This window comes from Coffea eugenioides, chromosome 11 (assembly GCF_003713205.1).
Source record: "Coffea eugenioides isolate CCC68of chromosome 11, Ceug_1.0, whole genome shotgun sequence".
Classification (NCBI taxonomy): Eukaryota; Viridiplantae; Streptophyta; class Magnoliopsida; order Gentianales; family Rubiaceae; genus Coffea; species Coffea eugenioides.
The window spans coordinates 40,240,698-40,261,693 of record NC_040045.1 but is presented as its reverse complement, the minus strand read 5'-3'; the positions used below and the strand labels follow the sequence as shown (position 1 = coordinate 40,261,693).

General features: G+C 37.5%; 3 protein-coding genes across 3 annotated transcripts; 1 reads left to right on the top strand and 2 right to left on the bottom strand.

Moving 5' to 3' along the window:
• Positions 1-1,035: 1,035 nt before the first annotated feature.
• Positions 1,036-2,176, top strand: LOC113754136 (zinc finger protein GIS3). Its single transcript, XM_027298486.1, has one exon. The coding sequence runs from the start codon at positions 1,224-1,226 to the stop codon at positions 1,884-1,886; it is 663 nt and encodes a 220-aa protein (XP_027154287.1). The 5' UTR covers positions 1,036-1,223; the 3' UTR covers positions 1,887-2,176.
• A 7,444-nt stretch (positions 2,177-9,620) lies between these two features.
• On the bottom strand, positions 9,621-16,405 carry LOC113754205 (cysteine--tRNA ligase 2, cytoplasmic-like). Its single transcript, XM_027298561.1, has 9 exons — positions 15,987-16,405; positions 14,998-15,061; positions 13,360-13,521; positions 11,629-11,799; positions 11,096-11,377; positions 10,887-11,012; positions 10,397-10,615; positions 10,180-10,317; positions 9,621-10,094 (listed from the first exon to the last, which is right to left on the bottom strand). Exons 1-9 carry the CDS (start codon positions 16,175-16,177, stop codon positions 9,858-9,860), a joined length of 1,590 nt encoding a protein of 529 aa, XP_027154362.1. The 5' UTR covers positions 16,178-16,405; the 3' UTR covers positions 9,621-9,857.
• A 3,040-nt stretch (positions 16,406-19,445) lies between these two features.
• LOC113752578 lies at positions 19,446-19,985 on the bottom strand. The gene has a single exon (XM_027296685.1). It carries the CDS (start codon positions 19,983-19,985, stop codon positions 19,446-19,448), a length of 540 nt encoding a protein of 179 aa, XP_027152486.1.
• Positions 19,986-20,996: the final 1,011 nt, after the last annotated feature.

Genomic DNA, 20,996 nt, shown 5'->3' with positions numbered 1-20,996 from the left:
AAAACCATGTACATGTGTTTGGATGTATAATTTCATAGGAAGGAGATCTTAATCATTTATGCTATCCAAAACTGGGGGGGAAAAATGAATTTCTTGATTTGAGATTTAAAAAGGCCTTTCAAGAATCTCTTGAGCTAATTTCCCAAAGAGCTCCTGTTTCTCCCCATCATGCTCTTTGCACTATTTCCCCACGATAAAATTAAAATGCAGACCAGCACCAATATCTATTTATGGATTTTCAATGATTTCTAGCGGGATCATTGTATTTTCCGTGATGATGAAATTGGTATCTTTCACTATTTTCTACACTGACCAAGAGACAGTGATAAACAGCTAAGTTATTATCATCTCTTGTGTGGAATTGAGCAATGGAGAGCAAGAAAACACTGATTACCCAAAACATTGTACAAATCCAATCATTTGGGTGATCAACCACCCTACAAGTTTCACATGCATCACCACATTCTTTAACCCTAGTTCTACGCGCCCACAACATCTAAATTTAGTAGTACTAATTAAACATCTAAATACAGCACATCAGAAGAAAATTACTAAACCCTAGTCCCAAATCATCTAATCACTCAAAAGCACACCCCTATAGTAAAATTTTCCTTTAGCAAAGAATTAATAATGCCATAAAAATCACCCTCACTTCCAACCTACCACACCCCCGTCTTCCTCTCCCCCCCCCCCCCCCCCCCACACACCACCACAAATGAAAGGGAAAAAAGAAAAAAAGGAGCCCAAGCAAGACCTCCTCGTAGGAGGGCATTCTCGTAACTTCACACCAGTTGAAGTGCAGAATGGGATTATAGGATTAGAAAATATCCAAAAGACAAGTGCAATCCCTTGGGTCCCCAAGTGTTCTAGGGTCGTGTTCCCAATTTTACACTCCTTGGGATGTCCGCAACCATCTCTCTCTCTCTCATTATTCTTTATCTATCCTTATTTCTTACTTCCCACAACAAAACTTTAAACCCTTTTAAACTTGTATAAATACCCCTCCACACATGCAACATCCCCCTGAAACTCCTCAAGGCTTAATCCAACATCGTTCCATTTTTCCATTCTATCCCCTTCCTTAATTGCTCCTAGCTGTCTCATTTTCACCTCCAAACCTTAACCCTTTCTTTCTTCTTCTTCTTTTTTTTTTTTTTTTTTCTCTCTCTCCGTCTCATCTTTGTCTCTTTTATCCAAGCATATATACTCTGTATTTGAGTTGTATGGCAGAGCTAGACTATCAAAGTAAACCTGGTAATAATGGACGTTTAAAACTCTTTGGTTTCAACGTGACAGATGAAGAAGAGGTGGATTCAACTAAAACACCATCAGGGTCACCGGACTCCGGGGGTTTTCCGGCCTCCGACGGCCGGAAGTACGAGTGTCAATATTGTTGCCGGGAGTTTGCCAACTCACAAGCTCTAGGGGGCCATCAAAACGCTCATAAGAAGGAAAGGCAACAGTTGAAACGTGCGCAAATGCAAGCAAGCCGAAACGCTGCTGTTTCATACATGCGAAACCCGATAGTGTCCGCCTTTGCCCCGCCGCCTCACCTCCTTGCTCCGGCTGGTTCCGTGGTGGTACCCGCTGCTACTCCAGCATCTCCTTCGTGGGTTTATGTTCCACGCGCCGCTCCACCCTTCCACGTGTCCCACGGCTGCCTGTTTCCGGCTTCCACGACTGGGAGAGGTGTAGGGAGCGCATCGTATGCTGGCAGTGTAGGAGATTCTAGCTTGACGAGCGTAGGGCCTCAACAAGTCAAGGCCCACAATGGCAGGCATGATGGGCCCTCGTTGAGTAGGTTCTCTAGAGCAGATGATGGGCCCGGTTTTGATGAAGCATTTGGGTTGGATTTGCATCTGAGTCTCGCTCCAGCCGCGCCGTAAATTTTAGGCTTGACCTGGCTCAATTGCCTGAGGCTGGCATTATATTTGAATGGCTTGTGCAGCTAGATGACTTGGTTGGGTCATCGGTCGAGCTTGGCTTGGCTTGGTTCGGCTCGCTAATTTGGAAAAAGCTCATGTTAATTTATCTCGAGCCAAATCCTGTAAATTTTCAGATTTATTTATTTAATTTTTTTTTCTCAGGGAAAATTTTTCTTGCTTGTTTTGCTGAATTACTAGTTTCTCCTTCCAAGATCTACTTTAGTTTGTAACCAATGTTGTACGTGCATGTAAATATGTTTTCCAATGAGAAGTAGGGTACAATTTTTCACAACAAATATAGCCCAGGAACTAAATATGATTGCATAAACATTGCCTAACTTGATTATCTTCATATTCAAAATGGTTTTTTTTTTTAATTAATTTATTTTAAGTGTACGTGAAAGGTTTTGAACTCGGCACTTCTTACTTGTACTCTCTCCTCGATACCATCTAACGGGTCCCTCGCAGATGTAAAATAGTAGGATTCCTTGTACTTGAGTAACCGCTATATTTTAATAGTTCTACGATTGCAGAATAAAATGAATTCTGGAGCTCAACTGTAGATAAGGTACCATAAGTCTTTAGTGTTAGCTAGGTTAACTACCGGATTATTAAAACCATACTTCTGGTTAAGTATTTTCTTAGGATAAAATAATCCGAGATCACTATATATGTTAACATTGAATTTGAGTTTTGTACTTTTTTTTTTTTTTTTTTTTGTTTGAGGTCTACATGCTTGGTTTCTCCATCTCATTATACAACTTTAAGCTCCTTCGAAACTAGGATTATTCATCTAAATCCAACCTAATCGCATGTCTTCCCTTCTATATAAAATGGATGAAATACCTAATCTCCTTCCGCTTTGTTGTTTTGCATTTGATTAAGGAGTTCGATTATGGAGGGGTTTGGTACTTAATTAATTGATCTTTCGTGAGAGAAGCATATACAAATTATAATACTAACTAAAAGGACTAGGTCAAATACGTTGTTTAATACTACTTAATCCTTCCACGTGGAAATTTGAAAATACAGCAATTATTATTAGGTATTAGACTATTAATTACAAGAGCATCGCTTCTAAGCTTTCAATGGAATCCGGAATTCCTTCTACAGGGAGTTGCTGGTAATTATAAAACACCCAACAAAGTACTTGATAGTTCTTGTATAAATTATCATGGCCTTCAACGTGACAATGTTTCTTCAAGGCGTTTGATTATGTATGACTGCTTATAAAATAATCAAGTTGCCATCGAGTTTAGATCATTGATACCGATATCTTCATTAATTAAGCTATTTAGATGATTAGTTTTTGAGGAAACTAAAATAAGCCATATTAAGAACCTTCTCTTTTTCTCGCATTAAAACGAAGGTCAATTCCCATTGGTCCCCGTCTCCTCTTACTGCTCCTTATATCCCTCCCTCCATGGAAAATTCCACAAAAGACAAAAAAAAGATTTCCTGACTCTCTCAATTGGCAGTTTTATATAAGATGCATTGTAATTAAAAGGACGTGGAATTGTTTCAACAGTTTAGACAATTTTATGTCTTTGTACAATTTAGTCAGAACCACGTTACGGGTGAGAATTCGATCCAAATTTGAGTGGCCAACAAGATTATCATCGAAATCAAAGGGTAGATAGGAAACAGAAAGGACTAAATGGAGTTAGTCCTTTGATGGCAAGTTTTGGTTTTAGAGTAGCCAAGAAGCGTACTGCTTGCCTTGGCTAGAGGGAAGAAAACAAAAAAAAGAAGAAGAAGAAGAAGAAGAAAAGTGGATTGCAATCAACCAAAGGTAATCTTGAAAAGAAAAAACTTGTCAAGAAATTATTGGAGGTTTTAACTATAAAATAAGTTTGCTTGAAAGTTAGATGTAGTGCTTCAAAATCCCAGTCCTATGAACGCTTGACTAATTTCTTGATAGGTTTGTCTAATTCCATGCATCATGCCACTCTTTGTAATCGAGTACTTTTTCATGTATATATCTATTTCATCTTCATGGTCCCGCACCGAATTTCACTAGGGCTTTAAGATTAGGATCCTGATTGGTTGAGCAGATGAAACCCGCCAAGTTTCCGAGTCAAATAGTACAATATATCGTCCTTTATTGTCCTCAATCAAACACTTAAACTATAGTGCAAAATTCAAGGCTTAATGGATAGCTTTCAAAAGCAAAAGCCATCCAGCTGGTAAGTACCAAAAAGGGGAGGATTTGAGGATTTGTTAGGAAAATTACATGGGATGAGGGGAACAGCGAAACAATAATATTGGCTCCTCTTAATTAAAGTGGTGAGTAGATGATCTTACGTAGGAGTCAACAGCCAATGGCTTTTGCGTTTAAGGAAGCTTGCGTGTAAGCACGAAAACAAGATAATGCATGCCAAGCCAGAGCCAAAGCCAACGCCAACAGCCACACAGAGCCAAACCCCCAATTAAAGCCCCAAATGCTTCATCTTCAAGTTGCCCACAATCATAAAATAACTCAAAAAATTGGTCAAAAAGGAGGTTGCATTAATGTGTCCGCACCTTCAAGACGACAGCTTCTTTTCGGTGCAAAGTGCAGCTTAGAATTTTGTTTGTGATTTTGATTTTTGTCTTCAATTGATGGTCGGCGGTCACATAATGCACAGAAAAATGAGTTCATGTCTCTCTCTCCATTTTTTTCCAAGTATGGTGGCTTCTATGTTCTTTCCATGATAGTGCATGTATTTACATACGACATTTGGTTGTCGTTTCACGTTTGCATGATGATGATGAAAAAAATTAAGGTTTGCTGGCACATATAATTTAGATTATATGTAGGAATTTCTATCTCACACACACTAAACAACTAATTATTTTAGTTTAGGATATACGTCTGAGATTAAAACACTCTTTTATGGAAATATATCGTGCATTAATTGTCATAATAGACAAATCAAAATTTGAAACGGATCGTGATCTGAAAACTATGTGGTACCCATAATAATGTTGATATGGTTCAATTATTAAGATAAAGACGATATCTCAAAATATGTTTAAGCGAAAGTTTGGGAGTGCCCATATCACTAATACGCTTCAATTATAATGATAGAGCATCTAAAAGCTAGTTAATGTGGGGTGGGGACTAATCAAAATAGGGGAGTACTAGTTTGGATTGGATGCTTTTCTTGTCTTTTTGACATTTTGGAGACACTAGAAAGGAGTGATCTAAGAAAGATATACGTGGGATTTCTTGCATTTTTACAAAGCATAATGATGGAATGAAAACCTGCGCACTTGCAAAAGCGCTTTCTTCTTCTTAGATCCTTTTGACATTACTACAAAATGAAGAAGATTTAAAAGTGGTTGGCGAGACAAAACAGAGAAAATAAGTCCCATTTCCCACAACTTTGCCAAATCAAAACGTACTAGCTGTTGTTTTGGGGCCCCATAGTTTCCTTCATCAGTGCATTTGAACTGATGTAGACTGCCACTTTCATTTAATCAATCAAAACCAACTCTCTTTCCAATAACTTTGTCATAGGTGGGACTTAGGAGTCACCTTCCAATCAAGTTTCAAGGTACATATATAGAAGTTTAAGTTAGAGGCAGGGCACAAATCATCCATCCTATATGCCGACAGTGTTTTCTCTTAGGGTGAGGGTTTGAGAGGCTCCATCCTGTAGTCCTGAGATTCGGCCACCAATTAATATACCCTCATAGTTTAATGATTCACGGCCTGAATTCATTGTACATCAAATTAAACCAAAGTAGGTATACATCACGAGAAAACTAAAGGCACGTTGATATATTAATTTGAGCTGTAAAAGATATTGATGTGAACGAATTGTCAAATACTAGCAACAGTCTACACTTGAGAATAGTGAGGCCTTAATCAGTATATGTGATGTCTAATCTCTGATGATGTTTATTTAAAAGCCACCTACCTCCGTTTAAGTGAGGCGATCATGTTGATTTGATGAATGCTTTGGCATACATCCTTAGCCAAATGGGCAAATCGTCACCCATTTTTCACACAATATCATTATGCATGTCCGGTAATTAGTGGCTTTAACCTTGACAAGAATTTAATTAGAACTCCTGATCACATGCCTTGTTCCACCCATGTCCGATTCAATTCCTTCCTCGGAATAATTCAAATCGGACTGAACTGATACGACCCGATTTAGTCAATTACATGCACCCGATCGAACAGCATTTTTAAGATACAGAAATACCAATCTATGCCAAGTTAACTATGTCTATGCCAACTAGTTCTAGAAGGCACAGGCATGAGATATACCCTAATATATATGATTTGCTTTTTTCTTTTCTAGAGTTAAGTCAAGATCAGTTTGCCCTAAAAGTTCTGGTTCTGTCACTGACCAATCAAGTCTCATTTCTGGCGTAAATTTTGCCATTAGTGATGAATAAGATTCCCAAAGGTGAGTGGTTGACGAGCTCCCCTTCTTAGCTATCATCCATTACGCATTTGTTGTCTCCTTTAAGTCTTCTAATCTGTAGACGATAAATCAAACCGAATGACAAGAGCTTAACAATTAATAACGAAAGATGCGATTCCTCATGTGTCCTGCTCACAACTCCATCTACTAGTTGTTTAAACGGCTACTGATTGTTAATTGCTTGAGAGGATTGATGACTATTAAACCCCACATGAACACCAATGGTATTCTATGAAACCAAGTGCAAGTGGGCTACAGATGGTGCCAAATCTAAATTCTACATAACTTTCCATGCTATAAATAACTTCAATGCACGAATTTTTAGGTTTGTTATTTTATGAGAGAATTTAGTCGTAGGTTAGGGCATGACTGTCAAGCCAAATTCAATAGTATATAGGAACATGGAACATATGTATCTCGGCAGTTTCTGTGCAAGAAATAGAGGCCATATTCAGGGTCTGAAGTTTCAGATGATCAGGGATTCAAGGGTACTAGAAATCTAATGCATTTACAATGGAGAATGCTCATTGATTCATACTACAAAATATCAGCTGGTTTTTATGATCCTTGAGTTCGTGATTAGCCTCAATTTAACCGCAACCCGAATTTTTAATTTTTTTTTGAAGAATTCTTTGAAAAATATTGAGCTAAAATCATTTCAAAGCAGTTGGATATCCTTATCAAATAATTCAGAGTTATTTTACAATTAATGTCAAAGCATTTTTTATTTATCCAAAAACAATCAATTTTAATTTTTTTTTTTAAAAAAAAGTTACTAGTCACTCCCATGACTACCAAACTCTGCATATCAAACTTGGAAAACTGATTGGCCAAGGTTTAAAATTTACTCCCTGCATTGCATTCCTAATTATTGTTGCAAGCTGATTACGTGATGATCCTAGAACCAGACCGCATTGTAGCTAATGAATGGAATGTTATTTGTGCACCTCTTGCTTCTATATATATATATATATATAAGAGACAGAAATTATGCTTTTAATGAAATTATGATATTTTACCTAAGAGATAGAAGCAGAAAATGCTCCGCTCCCTTCATGTGTAGACAAGACTACCAAATAAGTGATATCTTACATGTACCTGGAATTACAGCTCAAAATTAGGTAGTGCACAGACAGCTGCACGGACATTTACCATTCAAGAAAATCACTTTATCTGAAATGTATATAGTTAGAGTAGGATATCTTACCCCTTTACACAAAATATCTCTTTGAAGAACTTCTAAAATCTTACCACGTAATATGCAGCAAATATTCGAAGACTAGATAACATTTTGAAAATAAAAAGTTCATTGACATCATGGATTTTAAGAAACACAATTACATGCAAATAACCCCATTGGTATTACTAGTTTCCAATGTAATCTTTTTTGCTGGCAAGTTTGCCCGTTTTTAGGCATCGTTTCTGTCATTAGGCAACATGGAGGATAAGGAAAGCGATCTAAGACATAATGGAAGTCGGAACCAACGTGCATGACATTGAACTCCTACCAAAGAGACAATAATTGGGGAAATGTACTTCTTTTTCTGATGTGTTGTCAAAATTTTTCGATTGCTCAATTGAAGCTGAAATTCATTAGATAGATTATGGACAGATACATGGATCGATCAGCATTTCCTATTGCTTCCACAAGCATCTATCAAATCTCAACATTGAAATGTATACTTAACTGCAACAAGGACAAGTCTCCCTCTTTACCTTTTTGAGGTACCATGCAGCAATTTCAGTGTTCCTAGCTGGTGAAATGCTTTTTCAAGTTACATCTTGAAGGGTTTATACTGAGTACACGTTGTTGATGAAGACATGCAATCCTCAATTTAAAAGTGCTTTCAAGTTCATCATTATCAAAGTTCAAAACTAGAGACATGAAGTTTCTTGCATTTCAGTATTAACGTAACAGTAGCCGAGCCAAGAATTTCATAAAAAAAAAAATTAATTGAAGAGAAGAAAATTCTGAAATCCAAAGGCAAGCATGAAATCAAAGCATTATAAGAAATCTTGGTGAATCCCTGCCCCGGCCTCCCCTCCTTTGCTCCGACAATGTACGGACCCATCTTTTCACAGCTACCAACTATCAAAATTTGTTCACACTAAAGTTTACAAATATGAAAGCTTTACTTTTACTTCTCCAAAAGCAAACATTCAAGCATGCATTCTTCTAATACGAATTAATTTACTTTTGTGCCAATTTGTCTATGCGTTCGATCTTCAAGTAAACTCAGATTTTGTCTTATGCTGTACTCTTTCCTTTTCCATTCCCCTGGGATTATCTCAATCAAGGGCAAGATAGCACAAAACAGTTCTATGAATAAGTCAAAATTTTACTTTATCTTCAAACAGCATATGATGGTCATTTCCACACACGTGATGCATGATTCAATTATCCCATATTTGCCAACAGGTATATTGTTCCAATAATCCCATTTGTGGATATCAATGCTTATGAAAATTCAAAAAGGAGAACCAAAATTGCCTTTTTTTTTCCGCCTGCAAGACTAGTTGGAATACCACTTTCAGTTCACACAATGGTCAGAACCATGTCTTGCTAGGAAGAAATCTATAAAATAGCCGTATCCCCTGATTTTGGAGTTTTCGTAAAAAAATATACTATAGCGATTCGACGTATGTAGGATAAAAAGATGATTGGAAAATATGTTCACAGAAAACAGAGAAATTTTTTGAAACTTCAGATCCACATAATAAAAGGGAAGAGGGAAAAAAAGGTATAAAAAATATTCAAAATATAAGCTGTTTGAAAGGGTGAACTTTTGATTAAGTTGTGGCCCTGTGGGGAAGCCTATAAATAGACAAAAGTAGCATCAGCTAACAACAATGAACTCATGAATAATGTAAAGAAAATATTAGGCGGGACAGTGAATCTGTGAGACGATGACATATCCCCTAGAACTTGATCTTTCATGAAAACATGCAAGTCCCACCTACGATATTCATGTCCTTAAGCCAGTTGGTTTGTGGCTCAGGTCAGATCTCAGCATTCCCTCTGTCAAGCCGAAGCCAAGCCGAACTGAGACCAGCGGACTCAAAAGCTGAGGCCCAGCAGCAGGATACATTGGTGCTGGTCTCGAAGGCTTAAGGCCGACAGCAGGATACATTAAGTACAATGTAGGTAAGTATACTCAGTCTGTAGACCGTGTACACCCTTAATTAAAAAACAAAACAAAACAAAATAACTAAAATTGGACAACTAAATTTTTTTTTTTGAAGGAATTGAACATATAATTAAGATCGGCAACCAAGGTCAAAAAGGATTCGAGTATAGATATTAGTACAGCAATGTGGGGTTGGGCTGATACAGATGTACCCATATCTTCTAAAGGACTTAGTTCTACTCTCCATCACAATAACCAAAAGTAAGCAGCTTTACACAGCTTTCTTGAGATATGTTGAAGAAAAATGTCGAATACTAGTATAAAATTTGTAAAAAAAATCTATTTTTTGCTATTCAATTGGAACAACAGGATTTTCTTCTTGGTCATTGGGCTGGATCAACAACATTTGCTTGTTGTACTGGCACGCAAGGCCTCCAAACGGTTTCTTTCCCAAGATCCATTAAAGCTATACCCTTAACTGCCAAATCACTCCTAATCTGATCACTCAAAGTATAATCTTTATTTTTCCTTGCTTGAGCTCTTTCTTCAATTGAGTGCAAAATATCATCTTCTGTCAGCTTAGCTCTCGTCAATGCTTTCTCCTTCAATTGTGATAATACCTGTCCATTGGATAGAAAAAGCCAGGTCAGTATGTTCATCAGAGTAAAGACTGCTTGACAACCACCAGAGTGAATCATAAATCACCTCAGAATATGTCAACCTCGGAAGCAATCCCAGGAGATCCAAAACTTCCTTCACTTCTCTCTCTAATTCAATCAGAGAGAGTACAGTTGTTTGCTGCTCCTGTTGCTGTTGCCGTTGCTTCTTTTTCTGTGGCTTTTTCTGGAAATCATTAACGGAAACAAACACTTCAGCAAGACACCAAGATGCACAGAATTGAGGTGACGATTGAAATCTATACCCTAAGTGTCTCTACAGAAGCATTAATGAATCTCAAGGCTTCTATTAGAGCAGCACTCAAAATGGTAGACGTGTGCAAATCATCTGACATTCTTGTCAAAATTTCGTCATGAAGATTCTTGATGCAATTTTTGGCTTTTGTGCTGATGGAAGCTTTTGCGTCATCAATTTCATCTTTTCCACGAAATTCAGTGAGAGCGTCTTCAGCATCCTTTAGAGTCTACAATCGCAAAAGGCACCAACATTTTCATCTATTCATCAATCTTGGTAAGTTCATTTATGTGTAAAGTATTTATATTTCTAGTTTTTGCATCTGTATGAATATTTTTACCACACAGTGAAATGCAATCTAGATAATCAAGAGCAATAGCCCAACTGCATCTGTGTTTCAGGCTTTGAAAGATCAAACAGACAGGTAACTATTAAGATGGTCTTCAGTTACCAGCACAAGAAAGTCAGAAAATCTTAAATGAACATAAAATTTTCTCTACCTGAAATATGTAGTAAACAGCATCTGATGCAATTTCTATCTGCAATATTGAGTAATTAACAGGAGAACGGTAGTGCATTCCCAATAAGAAATGTCGCAGTGCAAGTGGATGGTACAGCTTCGTGACCTGCCAAAGAGAAAAAAGCATGATATTATAATTCCATAATAGCAATGAGAGACAACAACTAAAAAAGAAGCTCCAACTCTAACCTCTCGAATGGTGAAGAAGTTCCCAAGCGATTTCGACATTTTCTCATCATCTACAGTAACAAACCCATTATGCAGCCAGTAAGTGACATTGCTCTCTGAGCAAGCAGCACAACTTTGCGCAATTTCATTTTCATGATGAGGGAAAATCAAATCCATCCCACCACCATGAATATCAAAAGTGTGTGTCAGATAATGAGCACTCATGGCACTGCATTCAATATGCCATCCAGGTCTTCCAGGACCCCATGGGCTGTCCCAACTTGGCTCCCCAGGTTTTGCGGCCTGCATGTATACAAAGCTAAGATCAATAAGCCTTGTGCATCTCAGATGGCAATATTGTGGTATTAACTTTCAAATGCTTGTCCAAATATAAGAGATTTAAGTCTAAATCTCGTTGTTGGAGCACAGTTGATCTGGTCTGCATAAAATGGTGTTATGTGAGCTTTTCCACCTTTTGTTGTGAAGGGAGAACATCAAAGAGTTAAAAAAAAAATTGGTACAGAAATAACATCTCCTTCTCAAACAACTCTCACCTTCCACAAGGCAAAGTCAGCTGGGTTACGCTTTCTTGAATCAACAGCAACCCGTTCCCCAGCTCTATTACCATCTAAATTTTGTCCTGATAGCCGCCCGTAGTCAGGGAATTTGTCAATAGAGAAATATACATCACCATCAACTGCATAAGCACACCCATTGCTAATGATCTGCATAACACAAAAAGTACATATTCATAACCGAAGAAGAAAAATAGGCTCCATATGCCAAGAAAAAGAGACACGCTGATACAGAAATCTAATCAGTATTTTGCATTGATCAATCTATTAATGTACATTACATGTTAATTTAAAAATCCAAAACCACAACTCCTGATTTTCCAAACTTCTCCAATTGCACGAACACTCTTAAGATGGAGAACCTAGGTGGCATATGGCAAGAGGTTATGGGAATCGAGAATTGGAATTAAGTCTATACTTAGTGGTTGGATGAAAGGTATGGGGTTTAAAATGTAAAAATTTGGGAACTCTCAAAACCCGACAGATTGGAAGGTTTTGTGAATTCCCTTATTTAATTCCCAAGAGATTTAAATAAACATTTTTTTTTATTTACTCCATCTCACCTTTCTTTCTTTCTTTTCTCCTCCACAACAGACCACCCCGACTCCTCCTTTAATCCCCATAACTGACCAACCTCCTCTTCCTCCACTCTCCTTCATCTCTCCCCCATAGCCGACCCACCCTATCCCTCCTCTACTCCCTCTCAACTACTAATCCTTTTTCTTCATGGCGCTGTAGGGCACCTTTCTCCATTCCTTTCCATGCCTATAACCAAACACCCTAGCCATTCTCCACTCCTCCCCATCTGCTAAATCTTTTCCTTCATGGCGATATAGGCACTGCTCTTCAGTTCATTTCCAACAAGGGGCTAAGAATTATGGAGAAATTTCTGTTTGCAAAGGACCTCGTCCCTGCTTGCTGCCCAATCTCTGGCAAATTTTCTTCTGTTTTGAGGTTAATAATCTTTCTAGTGGTGTTGTTGATTTTTTCTAGAATACTGGTGGAATGCGGAGGCAAAAGCGGTGGAATGAGTGGTTGCAAACCTCCCTCTTCTCTTTGCTCTCACTGGTGAATCTTGTTGGCAGATTTTTTTGTTTTATTTTGGCCATTTAGGGATCTGATCTAATGACACTGAAGTCCCAACCATAATTGCAGGTGTGAATGGTCAAGAATGCTTCAATAAGGTGTAAGAGAGGAAAAGGGAAGACGAAAATACAATTTAAAATGAAAAGGATATTAAATATACATATTTTAATGTAAAAACCCATTCCTCATAAGATTTTACTAAACACCTATTAGCTAATAATACCTTTCACCAAAACCCACACTAAATTTTTAGAAATGAATCCAATTACAATTCCAATTCCTAGGATTGAACCAAACACCCTCCTAGTAAATACATGAGAACAAGAAAAGGTAGGAAGAAAACCTTCTGATTCCAATTGCTAGTAAAATGTTCAAAGTTAGAAATGCAGACACAATAGATGGGCACTCAATACATTTAACTAGGCAATGCCTTGACATGGTTCAGCAGTCTTAATCTCCATACGTATGAAAAATTTTGGCAAAATAACCATGTAGTGCAGGAACTCACACTCTCACCAACATACAAAGGCACCACAACCATAACGCAAACACAGATCTCCACAAATTTTTCATGATTCATAATATCCCTTAAAAATGTAGGAGTGCAATAAAGAATCAAAGTACCTGAGAAATCATTCTCTTTATTTCGTCTATGTGATCAGACACACGAGGTTGATGGGTAGGAGGAAGGCATTGGAGATCATCCATGTCTTTTAGATACTCTTCACAAAACCGACCACTCAAAGATATTGGGTCTTCTCCATTCTCATTAGCTCTCTTAATGATCTGCAAAAATCAATATCGTATGAATTAAGACAGTGTGCAGACAATTATGAAGTTGTGGTACAATACATCAAGGGGCAATGCTGCAATGCATGTAGATTGACCAATAAGGAGTACATACTCAAATCCATCTAAAGCTTCAAAAAAAAAACCAAGGACATGAACGGGTACTTCTCAGCAAAAAGAGCATTTTAGGTAATGAAATTACGGAGATCCTGAAGAAAGTTCAGTAGGAAAACAATCTTCTTTAAACAATCTGTAACACTAAATGACTGCTTTCTTTGGATGAAAAGAAATACAGTGTTGGTCTTAAGAAACTTCAATAGATTGATTAGTTGTTCTTTTCTGTTTATAACAACACAGGTTTGAGTTGTAGATATGACTCTACTAGCCACGCATGGTGCAACTACACCGACAACATAGATGAATGGATAACAGCAAAAGTCACACAAATAACATGAACAGAAAATAGTTGCTTCTTGGATGTTAAACTATGAAGCAGAGAATGGTAATCCAACAGCTTTTAAAAATTAATAATCTGGCTACCTAACTGCTGTGAAGATGAGGTAAATAAAGAGTATTTTGTCTTTCATTGCACTTTAAGTTTGGTAAAAATGGTTTTAACCCTTTACCACTCAACTGTTTGCTATCTCCTCAGTCTCATCTTCAAGATGCAACATATGCTGGTAATTATTCATGTCCCCTCACAAAGCAGTTTTTCTTTTGTTTTCCATCATTTGCGCAACTACTATTAATAGATTGTCATGAATAAAACTTCTATAATTCTTTCCTATAGTTATTTTTTGCCTTTTGCAATTAGAGACATATTAGGCGTAATGATTATGAAAGATGGTTCATACAAATTAGTTAATTTACTGGATCAAATACGCATTTCATCTGAAAAAAAATCATAACATTAAAAAATGGAACAGCGCACTTGGATAGAGGGAGGGATATGGAGATGCAGATGCAATTGATGCTCGAAAGTTCAGACAGAAAATCAAAAGGATGAGGATGAAAGTTGGTCTCTTCTCTTACAACTTGGCCAACTATTTCAAGTATGCCCGAGAGAGGTATATGAGAAGAAATCAAAGAACAACACCAGAATAGAACTTATTCCAAACATGATCCCTCCCTAATATACTAACATTTCATGCATGCAAGGTTCAGTCGCAGCCATATGGAATAAAATCTTTCAGGTTACCAAGTTAAACCAAGACCATCCTTGGCATGCCAGATTATCTTGTTATACATTTGTGCAAAGGATAATCATACATATGCTTCTCAAACCCCATATGTTTAATTCGTCACATGCATCTGAAATCCGATATGTTTAAATAGTCATCAAACAAAATCTACATTAATGGTCTCGAGAGAAGTATTAACAGTAAACAACAGAATTATCTTTTCCACAAATACTCTGCCATAACAAACACAAATGCACAAGTAGTTGATTTACAAGAAAGATGAGGTTCTTACCTTGTCATCAACATCAGTGAAGTTCCGAACATAAACAACCTCGTATCCCAAATACTTTAGGTACCTAAACAATTTTGAATTTAACGAAAAGAATTACAACACAATAGCAACCGAAAACAATTATTAACCATTTTTATTAGAATAGACAAAAAAAACAGCCTATACCACAGATACAATCTACCAAAAGAATTGAAAGCATTCGTGGTTAAATACCACAAAAAAATTACATGAACCAAACCTAGAGAAGAAATTACACATTAAACATACAAAAAATATCTGATATGTTTGTCCTATATAGACATATTAAATATGCACAGACATATATAAAAACTACACATGCAAAACTACATGAGTAGGAGTTTATGAACCGCTATGTACAATCAACAACACCATTACTGATTTCAATATGTTTTTATTGATCATCAGTAGGATATCTTCCAACATCATACACTAGCAAACTAAAACGTATAGCATGCTTAAACCTTAAAAGCCAAATTATACCAGTAAAATTACAAAGCTCAGCATTGCAAAGAAATCTGTCTAGAGAAAGCTGTTGCACTCTTGATTCATTCAACAGGAGAACTTAAACATCATCTTCTGAGCAAGGACATGCAGAAAAGCAATATTTTTTCTACTTACGATCCATAAGACTAACTCTGCAACACTAATCACTCAGATAACCTTGGTCCAATTTACAATTCCCAAAATTAACAATTGTAATCCCCATCGCCCCTAGAAAGTGGAAGAAATCTCACCATTCTTAATTAGCTACTGATTAAAGTCTCTTAAAAAGCACTATTCAGATGTCTTCTACTTACAGTAGTCAATCAAAATGTCAAATTCATCTTATGCTGCTACTCTAATTACAATTTAGATTCATTCCAAAAGCAGCAGGTCAGACTAATAAATGTAGATAGCACTCAATATTCATCAATTGCAATCACAAGCTAAATTCGAAGAAGGGATTCATATCAAAACGAAAATTAAACCTGTAGAGGACATCAAACGCCACGTAGGCGCGTGCGTGGCCAATGTGGCTGTAGTCGTACGCGGTCACGCCACAAACATACATTCCTACTTTGCCTTCTTCTTTCGGCCGGAAAACCTCCTTTTGCTTCGACATACTATTATACAACTGAAACTCCGGCTTCTTCTTCTCCTCCACTATCTTCTCCGCCATAGGAGTTCCGATTCCTAATCGGTTCGATTAACAATCGATCAATTTCGAACACTCAAAAGACCTCAGCCTAGCAATCTCGCCAGCTCAATATACCTATATGCGGACTTTCTGCATGTAACCGTCTAAAAGGGAATTTGTCTGTATAACTGCGTGGGGAAAACCGGCCGCAACCCTAAGCAAGAAAAGGTTCAACGATCTGGGCCGTTGGATTGTCCATCTATAAACGGACCCAGAAGCGTTAAAAGATCGCCATCGTTGATTTTGCTTTTATTCCTATGCCCGAACCAACCGATTGTCCATATATGGAAATAGGCAAAGGATGTGGAAATGAGAAACCAAAGAAAGTATCCTGCACTGGTCAAAGAATGTGGAAATGAGTCATACTACTTTTCATTTTTCAAGCTTTGAAAGTATTTTAAGTAAGGGGAAAATGGCCAATTTCGCCCCTAAACATTTTTACTAGAGTTGATTTAGTCCTTAAGTTTTATTTTTAGCCAATTCGATACATAAACTTAATTTTTGGGTCCAATTACGGCCCTCTGCGGCGGCGCCACCACTTAAAAATGATTTGGTTCTTAATTTAATAACTAAATAGGGGTATTTTAGGAATTTTGGATGTAGGTTGTAATAAAAACCAAGTAAACCAAAAAAATTTATTAATTTTTGGGATATTTTTAAAATTTAAAAGTTTTTGGGGGTATTTTTAAAATTTTTAATCAGCTTCCAACCCCTTTCTCTACCTCATCCCCTCTCTTCTCCTCTGCCACCCCCTTCCTCGATCAATCCGGCCACCGTTCCACCTCCTTCGACACCGTTACCTGCCACTACCTTTTCCACTCCTTCATAACTTTCCTCACTCCACCACCAAACTCCATCTCGCCACCCACTTGCTCCTTCTTCCCCCTCCATTCTTTTTCCACTTCTACCTCCTCTCCTTTTCTCCCATGTATCCCTTTCACCAGCATTCCTCTCCCACTACTCCTTTTCCTTCATTTTCCCCATTACTTGTACCTCCCTCCCTCCCTCCTCCCCTCCCCAAAAGGAGATCTAGTCCTATAAACAATCCGAATAAAGCCCTTTCTAAATCATTCTTGACCGTCTCATCATCGCAAGAAAGAATTTGCAATAAGAAGAAAACTTCAGCATCCAATCACTGTCACCATTTTCTTGCTGCAAAGGTGATCACCACTAGCATTGAACGTAATAACAGAGGGTGAAACCCCAATGGACTTCATGGTTTTGAATATCTCCTGGGATTCTTTAAAGAGCCCAGCTTCGCCAAAGGCGCAAATCAAACAGTTAAAGTGCTTATCCTCCAGTTGGACAACCCCATTAGACTTTCCCAGAATGGATAAGAGAAAGTTCCGGGCGGAGTTGAAGTTTCTTGCTTGGCAAAGGAGCTCAAGCATAAGGAAGTAGGATTGAGGAGTGTGGGTGAATCCCGATTTGTAAGCCCAGTGGAAGAAATGGAGGGCTTTGGCAGGGGTTGTGATGAGGCGGAGAGTTTGAAGGACGGTGGTTTGGGAAAGTGAGAATTGGGAGAGTGAGGCTTGAAGATCTGTTAACCAGGGCCTGGCATTAATCAGTCTGGCCATGGTTCGGACTCTTTTAGTTTTGGTAGATGATGATTTTGATTTGAATACCTCGGTATGACCATTGTCGGGATTGCTTCTACCAACCGTAGCTTTGTGATTGCTATTTTTGGCGGCAGTTTCTAGTTAAGATGAATGGTGTTTGATAAATGGTGAAGGAGGTGGACGTGGTGCTTTGCAATTGTAGAATGTTTGGGTTCTTGGACTCAAATTGGCGGCCATGTTGAAATGTGTTGGGTGCGCGGCTGCTGGCGCCAGGCGGGTGTATTATAGGGGAGAAGGAGGAGGAGGGTGAGGGAGGGTGGAGTTTGATGGTTGATGGAGGAGATTGCCTTTCATGGTGGAAGGAGGACAGTACACAAAGTTTCCAAAATGCCCTTGTTTAATTATTAAATTAAGAGTCAAATCGCTTCTATGCGGTGGCGCCGCCGCAGAGGGCCTTAATTGGACCCAAAAATTAAGTTTGTGTATCAAATTGGCTGAAAATAAAATTTAGGGACTAAATCAGCTCTAGTAAAAATTTTTGGGGACGAAATTGGCCATTTTCCCTTAAGTAAGTGGGCTAAGCGCTATTGTTTCTCATTTAAGAAGCCCTAGAAAGGAGCCACAAATGCTGATTTGGGTTTCGTGTAGGACAAAGGCCGCTTGATTACACTGCCCGGTCTCCTTCGTGTACAGCAGATACAATGGCACTAAACTGAACAAATCTACATTAGATTCAGTTGTATAACACTCAAATCCAAAACAGTACACTGGTAGTTGCCTTCAGTTAGTGGGTCTGATGGATGCCTTCCCTTTTTTTTTTTCTTTTTTACTAGTAGAATTCAGGGACTTTATTTCTCTTTTTTAGATTTATTCAACGGCTCTTTTTTAGAATACCAGTAGTTTTTTTTTTTGTGATCAGGAATGTGCTCCAACTCGAACAACTTTGGACTCAAACCAATACATCAAACTGGAGGATATGCTGCGGCCCCACACGATGCATTTGAGGTAAGTCACGAGTGTTCAAATCAAGAATTAGATTCAAATTCATGACCAAAAGAATCCTAAGAGTTTGCTTACCACTGAACTACCTCCCGTGGGGGCAAGAATACACGTAGTTGCCTTCAATCTTTGAGGACAATGACAGTAATCTGGTTTTCTTCGGACAATAATGGTGTAAAATGACCAACTAATGTCTCATCATATGCGTACATCAACTCCAACAGATGAAGAGATAAGTAGTGATAATGGTGTCATTTATATTGGACAAATAGCTGGTGGAGTAAAAACCTGAGTGCTAATGAATTCAACAAAGTCCTTATTAGTAACAATGAAAATAAAAATCCATAACTACCACATCCATTCACATTTGAAGAGCAGATGATGAACTATGTAAAAAGTGTAATTCAATAAGCTTGCAATTTGAACTAGTTGCAGTTTGTACCGGTTAAGGACTGGATACTAACCCTATAGGTTTTGTTGCATTTTCAATGAATTTTAAATTGACTACAGTTCTCTATTAAGAAATTCTTTGGCAATACATTTGACCGGACAGAAAAAAAAATTTCCTTCAGTCACAAAACAAAAATTCATAAGGAGATTCAAAAAAATTAGGAACAAAACTTTGCAAAAAGAATTATGATCATGATCTGGAAACAAAAAGATGACAACATTTTTGCAGCTCTCTCGTGTATTCAGCAATCAGCATCCAGCATTAATGGATCGAACTGCATGAGTAATTCTTGCCTCTGAATTCTCATATTCTCATAGAACCTTTCAATAAACTTCTCAGCCCTTTCATCAATTGAGTGCTCATCATCTTCCCCACTTAACTCTGATTGTTCAGATAAATCTTTTGCAATAGTATCCTCAATAGCAGGCAAAAACTTCGACTCCAATGGAAAGCCCCTGTATTCCTTTTCTGCCTCGTTCATACCTAAGCATTTTCCAATGAATAAAATGGAGTACAAATCTTTATATCTCCTCTTGTTGATTGGCTTTCTGCAGTTGTACGGCAGGAATGGACTATTTGAAGGGGAGAATTGATACTCCTGAACGTACCCATACTTGTAATGCCTGAGAAGCATGAATTTCTTGATTTTCCTTGACTTTTTGAGTGAAATAATTCTTGGAATATTGATGGATTTCCTCATTCTGGCGATAAAAATAGGGACTCTTAGGAGCCTTGATACTTTCTGCAAAAAGGCTGATGATGATTTTAGTTTCTTGGGCATTTTCTGGAGCAGGAAACTGTTGTATTCAGAGAATGTGGCTAGTTTTGAGGTTTTTCTGATAAGGTTTCATTAGGCAAGCTTGAGGTTTTTATAGTTTAATTAGTGCAAAAAGTTATACGGGATTAATGGGATTCTTAGAAAGATCTAAAGATGGTGGTGGGGAGCTGGGTAGCTGGGAAAAGGTAGATGGTCGGTTTTACTTTGTACCTATTCTGCATGGGGAATCACCAAGTAGCCGTTGAAGTCGATCTCCCGCTCTAATTCTAAGCTTCAAATTTTTGTATGACTATTTTAATGGTTTTAAGAATATTTGATTCCTTTTTTTGCCATTTCATAAGCCATCAAAATATAGTTGTTTGTTGCTCCTTATGCATGTTGGGTAGTAGCTTGATATTGCACGTCTTTGTTGGTTCTAGTTAAATTATTCGATATCCTTATAAAGGGGGTTTGAATTTCACCAGCATGTATAGGAGTTTTTTGAAAATGTGAAATGTTGTGTAGTTTTTTAAAGGTTTTTGATATAACTGAGGGCAGCATATGTTTAGATATATTTACCGAAATGCTCTTATTTTGGTATATTTAAATCTTTAATTTGTGGAGACATCTGGGTATTCCTGAAATATGAAATTATTTTACAACCATTTTTGCATCGAATACAACTCATATAAGCTTATGTGTTAGTATAATTACTGAAATGGTATTATAGACACATTTAATTGAAGTATAGTTTTTGTTGTACAATTAACACAAAAACATATTAACATATTATGCAATTAACACATTACTATAACTAACTGTTGGAGGATATCCCTTTGTTTTAAACAACTTATGTCTGCTCTTAAGCGATTTTCAACTGACATCTGTAGGGACCTTTTGGGAATGATAAAATTATAAAAGCATTAATCAAATAAAGTGTACAAGTGTGTGCTGCAATTAGAATGTATTATTATTAGTTTTGTCATATTTGATGACTATTTCTTTCCAGAGTGTACTGTTATTTGTCCAATGAAA